This window comes from Acomys minous (genome assembly GCF_964271855.1).
Source record: "Acomys minous genome assembly, chromosome: 4".
NCBI classification, from domain to species: domain Eukaryota; kingdom Metazoa; phylum Chordata; class Mammalia; order Rodentia; family Muridae; genus Acomys; species Acomys minous.
The window spans coordinates 18,602,889-18,621,217 of NC_140486.1; the positions used below are offsets into that span (position 1 = coordinate 18,602,889).

The following is an 18,329-nucleotide window of genomic DNA, read 5'->3' on the forward strand; positions in this document are numbered from 1 at the left end:
ACCAAAGGCATGAGATTCCAAGAAGAGGTGAGAGTCCAGGACATGCTCACTAGATGGTTGACAATAAAAAAAAATTTCAAAAAGGTGTTTCCACTCTGCAGATAAACTTTATTGGGCTCCAGTGACAGAGCGGTGGTTGGTAAATGCTGTGTGAGTTTTCCCAACATAGCAATTCCCACTTGAGCAGGGTCATAATTGGTGTAGTTGTTCAGTACTTTTTAATCCCATCCTTTGGTTTGTGGCGGTGAGAAGGATGCTCACTTCCGCTGCTAACCCCCCCCCCCCCCCGTTCTTTTTCCGCTCAGCTACGATGGAAGCAGCTGGAATTCAACTCTTCCCCACTTGGTCCCACCAATTTCCTCACTGTGCCCTCTCTCAGAGTGAGCGTAATTTGGCCTGGAGGACGGCACACAGCTCTAGGTCCCCGGAGGATGCCAACCAAATCCTGCATCTTTCCAGTGGAGTTGAAACGGAGCCATCACATCTCAGTGCTCCCACTTCCTGTTTCTCAGGTGTCTTAGCTCAGTCTCTGACCCACCATGGGGAGAAGGAACTGAGCTTCAAGCAGCATCCTCTCTAAACACCACATTCCTGCTGTAGTGCCCCTTCCCAGGTCATTTGGAATAAAAGGCCGGGGCGGCCTTAAGAAATGAGGAAGTGTTTGAAAGAACCTGGAAAGGTAATAAAAAGCAGCTTGGAATTTAAAGACAGTGTTACCAGAAAATGGAACTTTACTATCCTAAGTAGATTATGTAATATAAGCCCACCTGTGAGTACAGAGTTGTAGTTTGGGAGCTAGAGATCGCTAACACTTCAGGGAAGGCCTACTCATACCTCTCAACGCAGTCTCAAAGGGAGGGAAGTCAACTTTAAGAACTGTTCTTCAGAAGAAAATATCACTTTGCTCAACAAAATGTAACGATTATCTATGCTGTTCACCTTCCATGACATGATAATGGAGCAAGTAAGTTATCGTCTATTTAAAAGTGTCTAAGAGTCTGCAGGAATTTCGACGTGTTAAACATTTTCAGCACCGCCTTAGCTTACAAAATACAACTCTTTTATTAAAATGTCTTTATCACTTTCATCACTATTCATTCATTTTCTGGAGTATATAAATCGTTGTTATAGGACTCTGTCCCTCTTCTGAACAGTTTATAAGTGGTTATGGAACATGCAGGATTTCATTTTTGTCACCATCCATAATTTTTATCACATATAGTTTTGCTCCATGTCATCTTAGAGTAATGTTGGAAAGTATTAAGGGCCAATGAATAAATACAATCTAATAAGACATATGAAAACCTGAAAACACTCGATCCTCCCTCACTTTTCATTTATAACAATGATGAGCAAATGTGCCTTTGAGCAGGTTTGACAGTATTGGAGGGGGAGTAAGAAAAACAGCAACATGACTTGCTGCATGTGCTCAGAGTCAGGCACTTAGGTTTGCTGTAGGGAGCAAACATTGCTCCTGTTGGACTGTCCTCTCCAGGTAAAAGTTACCACTAATTCGAACAACTTTAAGAAACTTCCCAGCCACTATCTAAAAATTGATATGTTCTCATCAGAACAGGAATTAAGGGGCTTTTGGTCTGTTCACGATGAATTTCCTGATGGCACTGCTAACCATGGACGTGGCCCATTATAAAGAAAGGACATTGCAACACTTCTCACAGTGGCAGAGAAGGGACAGAAGTTTCGAGATGGTTTGGGAATGCACACACACACAGCATTCACAATTAGAAAACCTGATAATGTCTGCAGTTCCTGCAGACTGTTTAACCGGTAAGGCATAGAGAAAAAAAAAAAAGGCATCCTCAAGCCTTTATGGTGGCTGCTCAACTTTACTACAAAATAAATAAATAAAAATAAAATTTAAAAAATGGAGGAGCAACAGCAAAATAGACAGTTGGGATTATACTGTGAATCAAGTGTACTGAGGGGCCGGAAGCATGTAACTCTCCAGTACAGTTTCCTGTTGATCAGCGGGAAAGGTATTTCAATACCAGCCAGCTAGTCTTGTTTTTCCCTGACCCTCTCCCTAGCTCTCTTTCCGCTCCTCTGACACCTTCCTTCCAACTCCTGAAACAGCGCCATTACCTAGTGCTGGAAGCCGGATGCTTCCCTAGCGTCAAAACATGCAAACCTTCCAGAAATCAGGGGTTAAACAAAGTGAACCACATACATATTTTCTTCCTAAGAAATTACCCTCCCGGCAAAAATGTTCAAACTGGCGTCCCTGAATCTCAAGCGAGGATTTTTTTTTTTTTTTTTGGAAATTTAATCAGAGGCAGCTGAGCAAGAAGTAGCTCGAGAATCTACAATCTCAAGATTAAGTATCTAGTAAATATTTACCAGATTAAACCTACAAAAATTAACATAGTTCTGTTTTAAGGAAATATATATATGCATGTATGTATGTATAAATTTTCCTACATGCTTTTTGTGATTTTTTTTAAAAAAAGATTAGTAGGCAGGTAAATAATTAGGTTTGTGGTCTAAGCATATTTTGTTTGTATTAGCAACTAAACAAATATTTTTAACTAAAATGCATTTATACTGGTTCCTCTTGTTTACCGTCAGGATTATGAACTAATAATTGTTTGAAATACCTTTTAAAATGTCAATTACAATTTGCACACTGGATACTTTAAAACCTGGTACTTACTCATCTGTAACTGACCCAGCCTTGATTTTTTTTCCAAAGGCCCATATTAAAAATGTACTTAGCAATGTTATTTCTGCTACTATTAAAATATTAATCTTTTTATGTTGCCACTTTCCACGGTAAATGCATAAGAGCCGAAGCCTGCACACTTCACACTTAGGCTTGGGAAATGAAGCTTGCTGGCTGTGACTGTCACTTGTGTATAGGTGAACTTTGATCCAAGAACGGCTCAGACATGAGAGGTCCTGTTATTCCGATGTTTCTGTGTTTAGGCAGCCTTAGTATCAGAAGAGAGTTTGCCTTCATTTTCGCTTTTGAACTTTCTGAAGATGAAAAGCCTGCATAAATATGACCAAGCCTTGGAATATAAACACGGGGAGCTTGCTCTCATTTGCCTTCTGAGATTTGATGACTTGACAAATAACTATTTCAAAACAACTAGTTGGAAACACGGTTTGAAGCTTGTTAGGATGAAGCAAAAAGAGCAATTGGAATAATCACATGTTTCCCTATACGGCTTAACACATGCACACGCTGCTGCTGAGTGCCTATGGTGCGATCTGAAATTACCATTAGGAAGAAATTTTGCCACTTTTGTTTTCAATTTCATTTGCCAGAATTGTATCTATGTAGATTTGCCATATTTTCAGCAATATGGAATTTGACCAAATAATTACTCATTAAAATTTTAATTCGGTGAGCATGTAAACCTTCAAGAAAACAAAATTTAGGGCTAGAATTCTTTCCCCCCTCCCCACCCCAGACTTTGGGAGAGCAGGTCATGCCCAAATGCCCAGGACTTCTCATGGCCTGAATGAGGACAGACAGTGGCACAATTTGACATAAGCTTGAGTTCACAATGCTTGAAAGAAACATTTCTCTGCCAGGAACATTTTCCTAACAGTTGAAGAATAATTCCTCCCAATCTTCGTTTAGCTGAGACTGGATTCACTTACATGTAAGGCTACAGCATAGGCAGAAAAAATCACACACAAAAACTACTTGGCCAAGTTCATTGACCCCCTGAGGCAAAGCTGAGCTTTGCAAACGGCTCTCCAATTTACACTCACGATTTATTCTTTGGTAGCTCTTGGGTTAGGATTATTTAAGGTCTTATTTCATGAAGCCTATACGCAAGGACAATCACTGTCCCACATGCAACTGTGGAAGCAATTTGGGCAGAGTAACAGGGACATTTTCTATCTTAAGGTAGCAGAGCCCCTCTACATTTTCCTTTGTCCCAAAATATCATTGATTCAAGCGTTTCTTTTGCTAGGCAGGGGGAGGAACACGGATTTTACCAACCCTGTGTTTGCTGGTTCAAAAAGAAGATAGTCATAGTTGTCAGGCTGTTCTGTGCTGTTGCTGCAACCTCACATCACTGTTTGGGAATGATTTTCCATTTTTCTTCTTTTGTTTATTCACAGGGAAATAAAAAAACCTGCTTCCTCTAGCCTCTCTCAGTTCAGAGAGTTCAAACTGAATTTAAACAAGTAATTGACTTGTCACTGGGGGAAAAAAAAAAGAAGGAACTCAATGCTGGGTTGTCTTCAGAGGAAAACCTCTGCCACAGAGAGGGCCAGGCTTAACAGTTCAGGTTAGAACACACAGTGTGAGCTCTCTCTCTCTCTCTCTCTCTCTCTCTCTCTCTCTCTCTCTCTCTCTCACACACACACACACACACACACACACACACACACACACACACACACACACACACACAGGGTCAGAGCCCAGACAAACAAAATTCAAGAAAGGTAAAGTTGCTTTCAAAGACATGTCGAACAATTAATGCATGGCGTATACAATCTCCACAAGATGTCTGGCATCAAACCAAATGCAGCTGAAAGTAGAACTAGAGCCAGTACAATACACACTGTAGAATAAACAGAAATCCGTTTCCCCAGGGTATGTGTGAGGGTGTTTGGGAAAACGGTCTAGAACTGGCCCTTCTGAGGAACACACACAACTGGACTCTGCTGGCCGAGTCACGAAGTTAAGTCTAAGCGCTGTGGCCATCCATGCTTTCCAGCGTTTTCTGCTGAGGCTTTACATGGCTATCTCTAAATATAATGTTATGTACAATTTTTCTCTTTCTAGTGTTTGAATCAATAGAGATACACATCACCAGATTTGTTTTTAATAAACGTCTTTAAACAGTTCCTATAAATACATTTCCTGTGACAGAGTGATCTTGATTTTATGAGTACCATCCTCTCAAAAAAAAAAAAAATCTAACAACCAAAATATTTGGCAACTGCGAGGGCATATTAGTGATATGATGTCATAGTCAGCATTTTCTTATGGTAGATGCAACTGGCAAGCTGTGGGAATGGAATACATATTTTTAAAAAATTCCTTTGGGCCATAAGGAAATTAAAATGCCCAAGCCTTAACTAAAAATTTGACAATTCAGCTGTGTAAGATGTAAAACTAATAATTAACATATAAAATTCACATCACTGGTTCCCCTAAAGTTAAAAACCACAACAGCTTATATTTGTTGTAACACATAATGTGACATATAATGTCTTCATGCATATGCACGTAATATACAATGTCTAACATACCATCTTTTAATGCACAGGGCAACAGAATCCTTTGCTTTATCTTACTGTTTCACAGATACCTTTGCCTGCTGATCTGTGCGATTCTGCTGCTAGAACCCTACGTGAGGTTTGCCCGAGAGGTGCTTTAAAATTCACTGGTACCAATTACGGTGTGTAGGGGAATGTCTAAGAGACAGCATGCAAAAGTCTTAGCTAAGTAGCAACCCCAACAATTGCGATTCAGACACAAGTCTTTTTGGAAATGAGTTGGATAAGCCCAATATTTAAGATCACAGATTTAAACCCTGACCAATTTAGACCCCAAGCCATTTACTTCAACACCTATTTTATTTACCACGTTTGGCTATTGTCATAGTTACATGGGATATTCTTCAAGAAGGGGTTATTAAAGGGATAATATTTATAAACTCATGGTAATTTACTGATATTTCAAATTAAAGGTAATAATAATTCAACAGTGGCTCATTCATACAATTGGATGATTGTTAAACTCCTAAAACTGCACTCCCAAAGGCTCATGTATCTGTATACATGCTGTGTGTGTGTGTGTGTGTGTGTGTGTGTGTGTGTGTGTGTGTAAGCTTGCATGCATATAGCAGCGCACACACACATTTACTTGCCTGTGCCAATCAGTACAGCTGAACTTGGCCTTTGTGAAAGCTCTGACCGGTTCCTTTTGGCCCAACTATCCCACTCGGATTAAGATCAACCCAAATGTAAGTTCAAAGTCCAAAATGAGAACAGTTCATCGACGGCTGGTCTTCACCCACCTCTATTCCTTGCTATTTTAAAATGGAAGTTTTGCTCCTCCGTTGCCCAAGTCTTTTTGAGAGCACCACATACCAATTTTTAAAAACACTGAAATCCTTTTCCTTCAGAGGGCCCAGGCAAAGGAAAAAAAAATAATAAACTAAACCTCCAGATGGCGAGTATAAACCTTCTGCTGGGGTTATACACAAGATACCAGACACTTTTCCCCACTTAAATAAAGCCTTTCTGTTGGGGGGTGGGGGGGAAGGCCTGAAGAAAACCACACAACACAAATAACTTATAATATTGTTCCATGCACAAATGGATTCTTTAACCCCCCCCCTTTCCTTTTTTGGCTTAAAAAATAAGCTTATATAATCTACTCCATCAGATGTGTCAGTTTTAAGTTTTTGGTCTATTTTAACCTTTTATCTCCTTTCCACTACCCATGGTTTCCAACTTAACATGACTTTAGATAGCACAAAACCTCAGTCGGGAGAGAAACTTACCCCCAATTTTCTCTCAGGCTAACTTGGGCTTTCTCAGTGTTCTTCATAATCTGCTTCTTCCAACCATTTGAAAGCAAAAAGAATTTGCCAAAAGTCTTTTCTAAATTGTTATTATTTTTAAATAGTACAATCTCATAAGTTTACCTGCCTGCAAACTTTCTCTCTGGGAGGGAGCTACTTTCAGAAGCTTTGAAAAGCATCGATGGTTCTTCTATACTGGGGGGAAAGGAAAAAAGGAAGAAGGCGGCAACGCTAGCATCCTAGGACTTGCAGACGATAAATATTTCAGGCACCGAGAAAGATGCGGCAGTCCTACACAACTTCGAAAACAATGCTCCCCGCCTAGAATGCTCATCCCTGTGACCATAAAACTTGTCCCCAATGCCCCTCAAAGCCCGAGTTCGCTTACCGCTTTCCCATTATAGTAGTACATCAAAGAGTTGCCGCCCATGCCCGGGATGGTGTATGCGCAGTACATGGCCTCGGATTCTTTTTTCTCCTCAGTACCACTCTAACAACTTTTATTTCAAACTCGCTGTCCCTTTTTTCACAACAATTCCTTCAGTTGCATTTTCCCATATGGCCGGGCCAAGCGTGGTGAATATGCAAAGCAGGAAGAGACCATTCCTGGCGGGCGGGGGAGGCCCGGCGCTGCTGTCAGACGCTCAAGTTCGCGCAGGCTGGAAGGCGGCCCGGCCTGTGCAGCGCGGCAGCCGAGCACTCGAGATCGCTTCAACTTTTCCGAGGGGTTTTTATCAGTTCAGTTCCTCGAATAATGCCGATTCCTACAAATTCCTGCTGGCTTCACTTCGCTTGCGCTCCCTCTCTCTCTCTCTCTCTCTCTCTCTCTCTCTCTCTCTCTCTCTCTCTCTCTCTCCCTCTCTCTCTCTCCCTCGCTCCCTCCCTCTCTCTCCCTCCCTCCCTTTCTCTTCCTCTATCTCTCTGTCTCTTTCTCTCTCTCTCTCTCTCTTTTTTTTTTTTTTTGTTTTAGGCACCCCTTTTCTACTCTAAAATTTCCACTCAACTGCCTTAGGGTAAAAGTGGAACAGGGTCCATTATTGCGCAGAATACAAATGCGGTTAATTGACTCCCCCTCTCTCTCTCTCCCTCTCTTTCTTTTTTGTTTTAATTTGATTAAAAAGCGAGTGGCAGGAAGGGAATCGTACGATGCACATCTAATAACTCTGCCATCTGTCTCTGCTGCTGGCTAGCTCCCAGCATTGTACGCAGCTGCCTGAGAACTCGATTCGGGGGGAGGGGGGGGGTGGGGAACGTAGTGGAGGAAGGAAAAAAAAAACCCAACATGTCTCTGACCTCGCTCAAACAGAGAGAGGGGGCAGTGTTTTCTGGCTGCTTGGTCAACAACCTACAAAACCGGGTTGCGGAATGAAACAGAGTAACCGAGCGGCCGGCCCAGAGCTGTGCAAGTCCCAGGCTCTCAGAGAGGGTGGCAGCCCACGGATGAACTTCACCTTGCCACGCTGCAGCCGGCTGCGTGGTGGTCAAAAGCGAGCTAGCTGGATGCTAGGAGGCCAAGCTTCCCCTCCTAGGGGCTGGGCACCCTAAACCCACACACTCTGCAGTCTGGAGTGCTGTGGCAATGGAGAACCCAGCTGCAACTTAAGCTTTTTTTTTTTTTTTTGCTGGGTTCTCAGGCAAGTTTATTGGTTAAGTCCGAATCTACCAATAGCTCGCAGCTGTCAATTCCTAAAAAAGCACCTTAGAGACCATGTTTTCAGAGTTTTGTTTCACCCCAGGAGCCTGATTTCTGCATAAATATTTTAACAAGCGTTCCACGCGCACGTTTTTGTAAACTTAAATTTTTACTAAACTTTAGAAAAAACGGAAACCTTTCTCCACCTTATTGATCACCACTGAACAATAGAATTGCAAGGTTTCTAGCAAGAACGGGGATATTTTTATTGTCTTTTGAAAAATATATCAACTAACAAAAGGGGAGTTTAAAAAAAAAAGAAAGAGCTTGGGGGGCGGAGGGGGGGGAGATGGGCTGACTTGAGCTTGCCAAATTCAGAGCATCACAGGAAAGGAGGGCCTCTGGGAATTGATCCCAAATGAAACTAAATCATTTGCATATGCCGAGGCAAATGCCACCGAGCACACATCTACTCTTCAGAGTCAACTTTAATAATGCAAAGCACCTATTTCCTTGCAACTCAACATGGCAACAAAACACATACAGTATTAATAGACAACGAGGGGCTGCAGTGGACTGAGGAGCAGCGCCTTAGCAAAGAGTAGAAAGTTTCAAACACACACACACACACACACACACACACACACACACACACACACACACACACACACGGCCCAGAGGTTTGTCTAACTCACTTGCTTTGCATTGATTCGAAAGGTCCCCAGAGGTTTGTGTAAACAGTACTTGAATTATAATCACACATTTCATTCAAATTTCATGCTTTGAGGATTTTTTCCTCATTAGAACAGTTAGTTGTCAATCTGACAGGATCCCATTTGTATCCTTTAAACCACCCTCAGAGTTAATACCCAAGGCCAGGCTGTCCACTACCAGAGGACAGTGTGTAAAAACCAGAAGCCTCAGAGATGCTGGAATTTGGAGAGAGAAGGTGAGGTACACTTATTATTAACCCTCCTTTGTTGTTCTCATGGAAACCCCTTACTTAGGGGACCATCTCTAGATCTTACCTCATGTTCTGGATGTGGCTGCTAAGAGCCCTGGACTATTTTCACAAATAATTATCTTTTTTTTTATCTACATGAAATCTCTTTTCTTGCACACTTTGCAGATATGTAAATGACTCTCCATTCATTGCATATAAACTCATACTGTGATGGGCTATAATTGATAGTATTAAAATTGAGGATCTTGTTACAACTAAATAATTTAACTTGATAAGGTGAAATAGACTTTAAGGTCTTTTGGTTTGGTGTGTGGAAGTAAAAACAAAATAGGATTACAGCACAAAGCATTTAGGATTCATTAGCTGATGCAAAAAAAAAAAGATTCTAACATTTCAAAAGTCCATATTTTGTATCGGTTAATAAAGATGTACAACTTTGAAGAGTTGTTTACGAATGATGCCCAGCGAGGTGGGGTGCACCGTCCTCCAGTGGTGTGTGGGTTTCGGTTAGCTGCCCTCGGAGTACGTATCAGTCACAGAACTCAAGTCAGTGCCTTGTCAACTGAGACAGTTCTTCAATCTCAGACTTTGAAGTTGTCCTTACGACAGAAATATCGTTCGTGATAAATTTTGAGTGTGATGCGTGGGGAGTGAGCACAGAATGACTGAAGCTGTGTGCAAGAACCCATGTGTTTGATAAGAGTTTTTAAAGAAGCCTGGATTTTAAGCAGCCAGTTTATAAGGGACCCTGAACAGGCCTTCTACTGGTTTGCATCAGTGTACATCTAATGAGCATGAGCTCAGCGAAAAGGCCCCTTTTATAACTGGAATGACAGCCAGACTAACCAATGGGCCAGCACTCTCTCTCTCTGTTCCTTAAGTACCAAGCATCATTGAGGATGCAGCAGATAAGGAAACTAGCCATCAATATTTTTTAAATAATAACATATTACTGAAAGATATCAATACCATTTTTTTCCTTCTAGAATCTAGTTAACAATTTGCTTTTAGTTTTTTTCCCCAAGAATTCTTTGATAGGATACACTCGAGGTGAAGCACATTTGGTGCCTGCAACAAACATCTACCACGTCACAGGAAACTGACTACTGGTTTTGTTTTGTTTACTATGCCCAGAAAGGTAGACAGATATTCGGTAAGATCTTGTGGGGGGTGAACGAATTACATCCCTGAACAAGTAACTACTCAAATCCTTGAGTAGTTCCTGAGAGCAGACCCTTGGTTAATATATTCGTGTCTCCACTCCACAAACATTTTTCAGATGATTCCCAGCTTCCAGTTAAGCTCCAAATAGGACTCAGGTAGGTCAACACTCTACTTAATAAAGACATGACAGTGTACCCAAGTGGTACAAGCAGACCCCTGAACACAATGAAAATTATGACAAATGATTACTACTTTAATTCAAGTAGGAACAATCATATATATGTTAAAGACTTGGGAAACAAACCTTTACAAGTAAAACAAAAACAACAAAACTCCCAACCACAGAGCACATTAAAGCTGATTCTCCCAGAAAAATAACTGCAAACCTATATAACAGCAGAGATCAAATAAACCTATACACACATACAGGTCTGCTAAGTGGGGTGGCTCTGAATATGAGGTAAACAATGGATGGATGGACAGATGGATGACAGTCACATGGAAGGCATGCCATGCCCCTATCATATAACTTGGTAGAAAATGACAACTCCATGTCCTTGTTTAAGTTAGTGATGACTGAAAAGTTTGTGTATTTGGAAGCCTTGCCCCTTTATTATTTATCTTCAATGCTGGTCCCTTTTATGTAGGGGAATTAGGTAAACACCATGAATTGGAAGATGGGGATATCCATCAATCCAATGATTAACATCACGAATTGAATAGCCAAGACAGTATATAAGCAGGGTGGTGGTGGTGCACGTCTTTAATCCCAGAACTTGGATCTCGGTGAGCTCCAGGCCAGCCTGGTCTACAGAGTGAGTTCCAGGACAGCCATGGCTATATAGAAAAACTCTGTTTCAACCCTCCCCCAAAAGACTGTACTTAAAAAAACCACCTTGGGCAAAGATCTTTCCCACTGATTTTCTTGATGAGAAGACAGTACTCGATACATCTACAAGGATAAACAATTTAAAGAGCAGAGACCTTCGCTTGTTTAATTTTTACAGCAGGTATTCTGTGAGAGGTATTTCCATTCTCCCTTTCAAGACAGAGAATTGAAACTGAAAAGCCTTAGATGATGTTTCATGAACCAAAAGGAGACTGCATCAATGGAACCAACCGAACCAGAATGTGAACAAAGTTATGACACACAGTTATGACCCCCACCGGAGGATCGCACTATCATTATCAGACTTACACCATTGCTACTCTGCAGCAGAGGAGCCCTGGCCAAGCCACATGCCTTAGATGTGGGTGCTAGCTTTACCCTTTGTGTCAAAATTGACTCCTTCTACAGCTCAAAGGAGAGAAGACAGTTTTCTCTCGGCAGATCAGCTGTGTGTTATAATGAGAGAGTGTTTCTTCTCTCTCTGCTTCTTCCTTGCAAGAAAATAAGCACCACCCTGAAAGGTCTTAGGTCCTGGAAGTTTACAAACAAGGAGAAAAAAAAAAAAAGAAATAAAAAAAGAAAAAGAAAAGAAAGAAAAAGAAAAGAAAAAAGTTACAAAGCCAAATTAAACTCTTCATTACCAAGCAGATACCTAATCACACTTAGTCTGGACACTTGAGACTGTTAATCTGAGAAATATGTATATGCCATGAAATATTTAACATTGACTTCTGGTGACTCCTGAGGATTCAAAAGTATCTTTAACCAGAGAGTTTCTATATGCAAAGTTAGAGCAGCAAATCTTGCCACAGCAGTAAGAGGACTTTATCTGAGCTACGCAGAACCACCGAGAAAACGGGTCATTAGTGAATGCAGCTGATTCATATCATTGGCTCTCCAGCAGGAGTCACTGTAAACGAGAGATTTACCTCCTAAACTAAGTGGATGTGGGTCTTTACTTCCTAACTACTTACATGTGGACTGCTCTATTATTGAATAAGCTCTGATGGTTTATGGTAATTAGGGGTTAATGTTTAATACCCAAGTTAAAATGCAGTGACAAAAATCCTATTGGGCGTGGTGACATAATTACCAAATAACGAGCTAGGTATACAGAGAATCTCAGACAAACAGACATGAACAGTCAGTCTCTCTTTCTCCCTCGCTCTCCCTCTCTTTACTGTCCCCCACCTCTACCTCTCTCTCTCTTTCTGTCTTTTCTCATTTGCTGGGAGGACCATACCCTGAGATAGTTTTACAATTGAGAAGTGAACTCTGGTAAACCACTGTCTATATCTATTTCTGTCTTGATATTGAGATGTTTAGAATGTAAAATATTCTATGTGCTCTTAAAAAGAAATGAAGAGTTCTACTTTAAAAAAATATTTTCTTGGGGGCTCCAGAGATTGCTCGGTGGTCAAAAGCACATATTGCTCAACCTGAGGACTGAATTCCATTCCTAGCACCTACTTCAGGTGGCTCACTGTTGTCTGAAACTACAGTTCCAGTGGATCCAAACCCTATGGCCTCTGTGAGCCTCTGCATTCAGGTGCACCTCCCACAACACACACACACACACACACACACACACACACACACACACACACACACACACGTACACACAATATAATAAAAATAAAAAGTTTTTAAATTTCCCTCACTAGAATCCTAACTTCAGCCACTAAGCTCATCTATTAAGAGAATATATTTAAATAAATATTCTTTCAAGGTAAAAATAGTTTATTTAATATAAATAAATGTGATATTAATAACTCTTGGATATGGGCTAGCAAGATGGCCCAGCACATAAGGGATCATGCCAGCAAGCCTGACTTCCTGAGTGTGATCTCTGGTATCCACATATTGGAGAAACTTGATTTCTGCAAACTGTGCTCTGACCTCAGCATGCACACTATGGCAGGTACACATACATATATGCATGCACATACACAATAAAAAAATGAATGTCAAAAAATAAAATACATAAGAATTCTCAGATAGCCAGGCGTGGTGGCACATGCCTTTAATCCCAGCACTGGGGAGGCAGAGGCAGGTGGACCAACGTGAGTTCGAGGCCAGCCTGGTCTACAAAGTGAGTCCAGGACAGCCAAGGCAGCACCCTGTCTCGGCGGGGGTGGGGTGGGGGGAGGAATTCTCAGATGAAGTAAAAGCCATCACAATAATTTCAGTGGCATGAAAATGCTCTCATGGCATAATAATCTTAAATTAATATAGGCTACTGGATACTCAGGTTTAGTTTGGAAGTAGCTTTTACTACACACATATATCAAAACAGTAGCAGAGACTATGAAATTGGCTTTCTACTGTGGCTTCCTAGGTAATCTTCAACTCAATTTTTTTATGGCTTGGGTTCCTGTGTAGACATTCAAATAGCTTATGACATGACCAAATATTTATTTTCTTCATGGCTGGACAGATAGCTTGCAGTCACACTGATTGTAAGTACTTCACACTGATTACTAAAGGAAGCTGTGAAGGGTATTTGTTTTGAGCCAGACTTGCTCCATAAATGTTGACTTATACCACTGGGCTACATTTTTCCTCCTCAGGAAAAAGAGCGCCTCACTATCCATTGTGTAGTATTATTAGCAACGGCACAGACAGGTCACTTAGGAAACATACAGCAGCATGCAGGACCAAGGTGAAAACCAAGTTCCCGTGTGAACGTATTCTGGCCGGACTTACCGTCCCCTTCTTCTACTTACTTCACCTTTCTGTGGTAAAGAAGCTATGAGCATTAGCTATTAGAGAAAAGCCTAGCTATATGGCCTAGGTATTTATAAATAAAGTTTTGAAACTCAAAAGCCTTCATTCTGGAAGCAGATAAATGGATCATCTCCTCTAGAAGAAGGGTACATAGACTAAGCAATATCAGCTGCTCATTTCGTATTTAGCTTTTCCTTGAATCTTCATTGTAAGGTATTCTATAATACTGTGTCTATCTCTCTGCTTGTCTGTATGTATTGTGTTTGTTTATGTGTATGGATACAAAAGTGTACATGTGTGCAGGTGGATGTGCAGATATGCATGGGTGTATAATTAAAGGTCAATATTGGGTGTTGTTTAAAAAAAAAAAAAAGAACTCCCTAAGTATGCCTTTCTTTTACATCCCAGATGTCAACAGCTGTGAAATTCACTGAGCCAGAGGTAGGATGCTTTTCTTCTTACAGATGGGCCAGCCTGAGCTAACCCACCAAATGATAAGATAACGTTGAGCATCAGCTTGCAAGCCCAGATGACACAGATGGGTCAGTTTGATCCTGGCGGAAACTGTAGGCTGGCCTCGGATGCCCGTTCATACCTCATTTCCTCAAGGTCACACAAGTGTGAGTAATTTCAATACTGGGACACACCAGCAAGCCTCTCAAATATGAAGTGAACTCATGAGAGGTAATACAAACAAGGCTTCTGAAGACTGAGAGACGACATCTTCTTTAAGGAGAGAAAATTCATTTTGCTTTTTATTTTTCCCCCCCCTGGGCCATCAGCCTCTTCCCCCTGGGAGTATAGAAAATGTCCTTTGTTTTGTTTTGTTTTTAAGTCATTTGTCTGAACACAGTGTGATCCATAGCCAGTCTCTAAGCATCATATGCAAACAAACCGCTTCTATTTTGGTAAAATGAGGAAGCGTCACACTGGACAATGTGAAAACAGAGGCTGAGGAAGTTGACTCAGATTGCCGCACTTCCTAGACCGAGAGCTTGAGGGCATACCACAAATCTGAATTAAACAAAATGTGAAGACGAAGACGACTGTATGCTCCTTCATACTGATTCACAGGCTGAAAAAATGCCTCAAAGTTAAAGGGGAAATCCTGAGTCTGTCTACCTGTTAGGTTAAAGAATTGCTTTTGAAAACTTTTTTTTTTCCCCTAACTAAAACTGGATTGATGGAAGCTCATTGGAATTTGTACACAGGATGAACAACAGAGCAACACACTTTTTAAAAACTTATGAATAGATATTTGGCTTTCTAGCACATTGCTCAATAATGGGGCGGGGGGGGGGTAGTATCACAATGAAAGTAATTTTCACTCAAAATAGACTAATTGTCTAGGGCTTGTGAACCCCCTCTGGAGTGGAATTCTAGCAATTTCCTGAGGTTTCTGTTGATTACATTTAATAGTTTGACATCATTGAGCAAGTAGAACAGCAAATTGCTGGACAGAGAACAAACAACTTGCAAATACGGTAGAGCCAATCTCTGACAATGCCTATAATAAAAAATATAGGTAATAAGAACGAGAAAACTTTAAAATGAAGACTGTACAAGGACCACATCATGTTGTCGTTCACGTGGCTCCTTCATGTTCCTGTTTTATAAAGATTCTGCTTAAAATGCTTTTTTGTGTAACTGGAAGATAATCACTTTGTGCTAGAGTTGACTGCATTTTGAAGGAGGAAACAGGAAGAGATTATGGTTAGCCTCCCTAAGGGCAGTGGAATGGGTCACAATGGTCAGTGAGTCATCCCTGTTTTAAATGCTGTGCTCCTCAGCTCCAAGTGGCCTGGAAGTGACCTTTGGTCCTGTCAGTCTTATGTCCTCATTCTACAGGTAAGCCCAGGTATCGCCATGACCACACAGGGGAGATGCGTCTTGCATCAGCTTCGTCAACCTTCCAGGCAAATCTCCCGAGTAGGTCAGAAGAAAGGTTTTGTAAAAGCTAAGGCACGATTAAGGAAAAACACCCTGGGCCTCTCATAGTACACTGAAACATGGCAATGAGCATTTATCTAACACAAATAACGTTAAAATAAGAATTGCTCGGTAAAAGTTCGACGTTGACATGTGCTGACTTTTAACACTAGGTCAACTTACGCGAGCATGATGAGTGAGGGCCGCCCTGACAGAATGGATATGCAGTGGGGATTTTACCTCTATTTATGGATGAGAAAAAGAGCATCCTCAAAAGGGGTTAGTAGAACTCTTTTAAAAGTTACTTTTACATGTAGTGTGTGTGTGTGTGTGTCCGTGCGTGCGTGCGCATGTACATGTATGTAGTGGACAACTTATAAAAGACTGTTCTCTCCTACCACCATGTAAATTCTAGGGACTGAACCCACATCACTAGGCTTTACTGCTGAGCCATCCTCCAAGCTTGGCATTACTTTATTATGGTAACAAATGGCTTCCCAATCTGTGACATGAAAAGTTACCTTTATTTTGCTTGACAAGACATTCGTTCCCCAAAAACGTCAGCATAAGTGGTCAACTCTTTTACCCTTAGTCCTCTATTACAGGATATGGCACATACTTTGACATCCTTTCAGACCCAGCAAGTCATGCCTGGTTACCACATGTCCTTAATGCCATCATAAGGTAAATGTGACTATGGAAAGGGAGGGACCAAAAAAAACAGGAATTTGTCAGATTTACCCATTTAGTATAGACACTGTGTACCTTCGGAGTTATTAGCAATTCTAAGTTGCATATAATTAGTGGTTCCCTATGTCTTTGATATCAAAATATGTATATATTTACCTCATAAAACATGTAGGTTTTCTATAATGCTTCCTAAGAATTATACATTTCTGTATAGAAAAGTAGTTCAGTCATGAAATGTTTATCTATTTGATAATGAAAATGATTAAATATGAAAAAGGAAAAAATAAGTTGACTGTGCTTGCGTTACTTAAAGACTTTCATGCTGGGCAACCATGGTGGCACATGCCTTTAATCTCAGCACTCAAGTGACAGGCAGGTCTTCTCTATGAGTTGGAGGCCAGCCTGGTCTACAGAGCGAATTCCAAGACAGCCAGCGCTACACAGAGAAACCCTCTCTGAAAAAACAAAACAAAGACCCTTAAGCAAAGCTAAAAGGCTTGGCTCTTCAGGAGGACATGTGGGTGGAGCTCTCCTTGCCTACCACCTGTACACGTGACCTCACTGGACAAGCCACCATAGAATGTACAGAAAACACAACTGTAAACACTTTGCTGAATTTCTAACTTGCTTTTGAAATCTGAACAAGATGGGGCTTATCTACAGTTTTCTTCTTTATCAGGAATCACTGTCCTAGGGATGGAAGCTCCCTCCATGCCCCAAATCACACACCTTTTGCTGTGCTCATAATAAAGAGTCTCAGGAAGATGAACTCAGAAGGCAGAGTTCAAAAGCAATGAGAAGATACTTCCATCTCCCACCAAGTCGAGCCTCTCGGATCATCCCTGTGATTTTCGGGGAACAGATTGTGGTCACGATGTGTGCCGGCTCTGGTGATGGGCGGACATTTCCAGATAGTTCTGGGATGCGTGTGTTAGTCTTCAGATATTGCGTAACATGGACTGCTATTAAATAAATCAAGGCTCTGTTGATGTCGCAGACACATAAACGGACCTCTAACACATTTATTCACTGGATGAAGAAAGAAACATTCATTCTCTCCACAGTGACAGGAATCAAGTCCAGGTGATCTCTGTATCACCAGAGATACAGGTGAAGGCACCTGCTTTCGGCCTGACTGCCAGAATTCACATGGCACAAGGAGAAAACTAATTCATAAATGTTGCCCTTGACCTTCACAGGCAAAGAATGTTATGTGCATAGAATAAATGAATAAGTGAAATGCAAGTTTTTTTTTTTTTAAGAAAGAAACTGCAGGGTGTAGTTGTATACATATCTAGTCTCAGAACATGGGAGGCAGAAGCTAGCAGATCTCTGTCATTTGAGGCCAGCATGGTCTATATAGTGAGTTCCAGAGCCACCGAGGCTACATATCCTGTCAAAAAGAAGAAAGAAAGAAAGAAAGAAAGAAAGAAAGAAAGAAAGAAAGAGAAAAGGAAAGGAAAGAAAAATGAAAAAAGCATTCAAGTTCAGAGAGAAGATTTGCCAGGTAAACACAGCTTAACTAGCTGTAGCTTCAATTTGAGAATATATCTTCTTAAAATTAAAAAAAAAAAAAGAACATAGTATTAAGCCAAAAAAAAAAAAATTAACAGCACCACATCTACTTTTATTGATAACACACAAGTATGATAACTATTCCACTAGCTGTCAAATGTCCTAATTATTGATCTCCTAAGTCAGGTCTTTCACTTCTATTAATAAGCCTGTTCTACAGAGGTAGAACAGGTTGTATTTGATGGGCTGGCAGAGATCACTCATTCACCATCACCACATCACCAAAGGGGGCTGGAA

The 18,329-nt window shown here is 41.0% G+C and overlaps 1 protein-coding gene across 23 annotated transcripts in view; it reads right to left on the reverse strand.

Annotated features, from left to right (window-relative positions):
* TCF4 (transcription factor 4) overlaps positions 1–18,329 on the reverse strand; it is a 341,209-nt gene that overhangs the window by 87,000 nt on the left and 235,880 nt on the right. For 2 of the 23 annotated variants that reach the window (XM_084780529.1, XM_084780528.1), the window contains exon 1: positions 6,910–7,366. The exons of 19 other annotated variants lie outside the window; for them this stretch is intronic. In XM_084780529.1, coding sequence (XP_084636655.1) covers positions 6,910–6,978 — 69 coding nt within the window. In that variant the 5' untranslated portion in view covers positions 6,979–7,366. Of the gene's footprint in view, positions 1–6,500; positions 6,845–6,909; positions 7,371–18,329 lie in introns of those variants that run through there. 2 more of the 23 variants (XM_084780530.1, XM_084780532.1) reach the window with 2 other exon arrangements.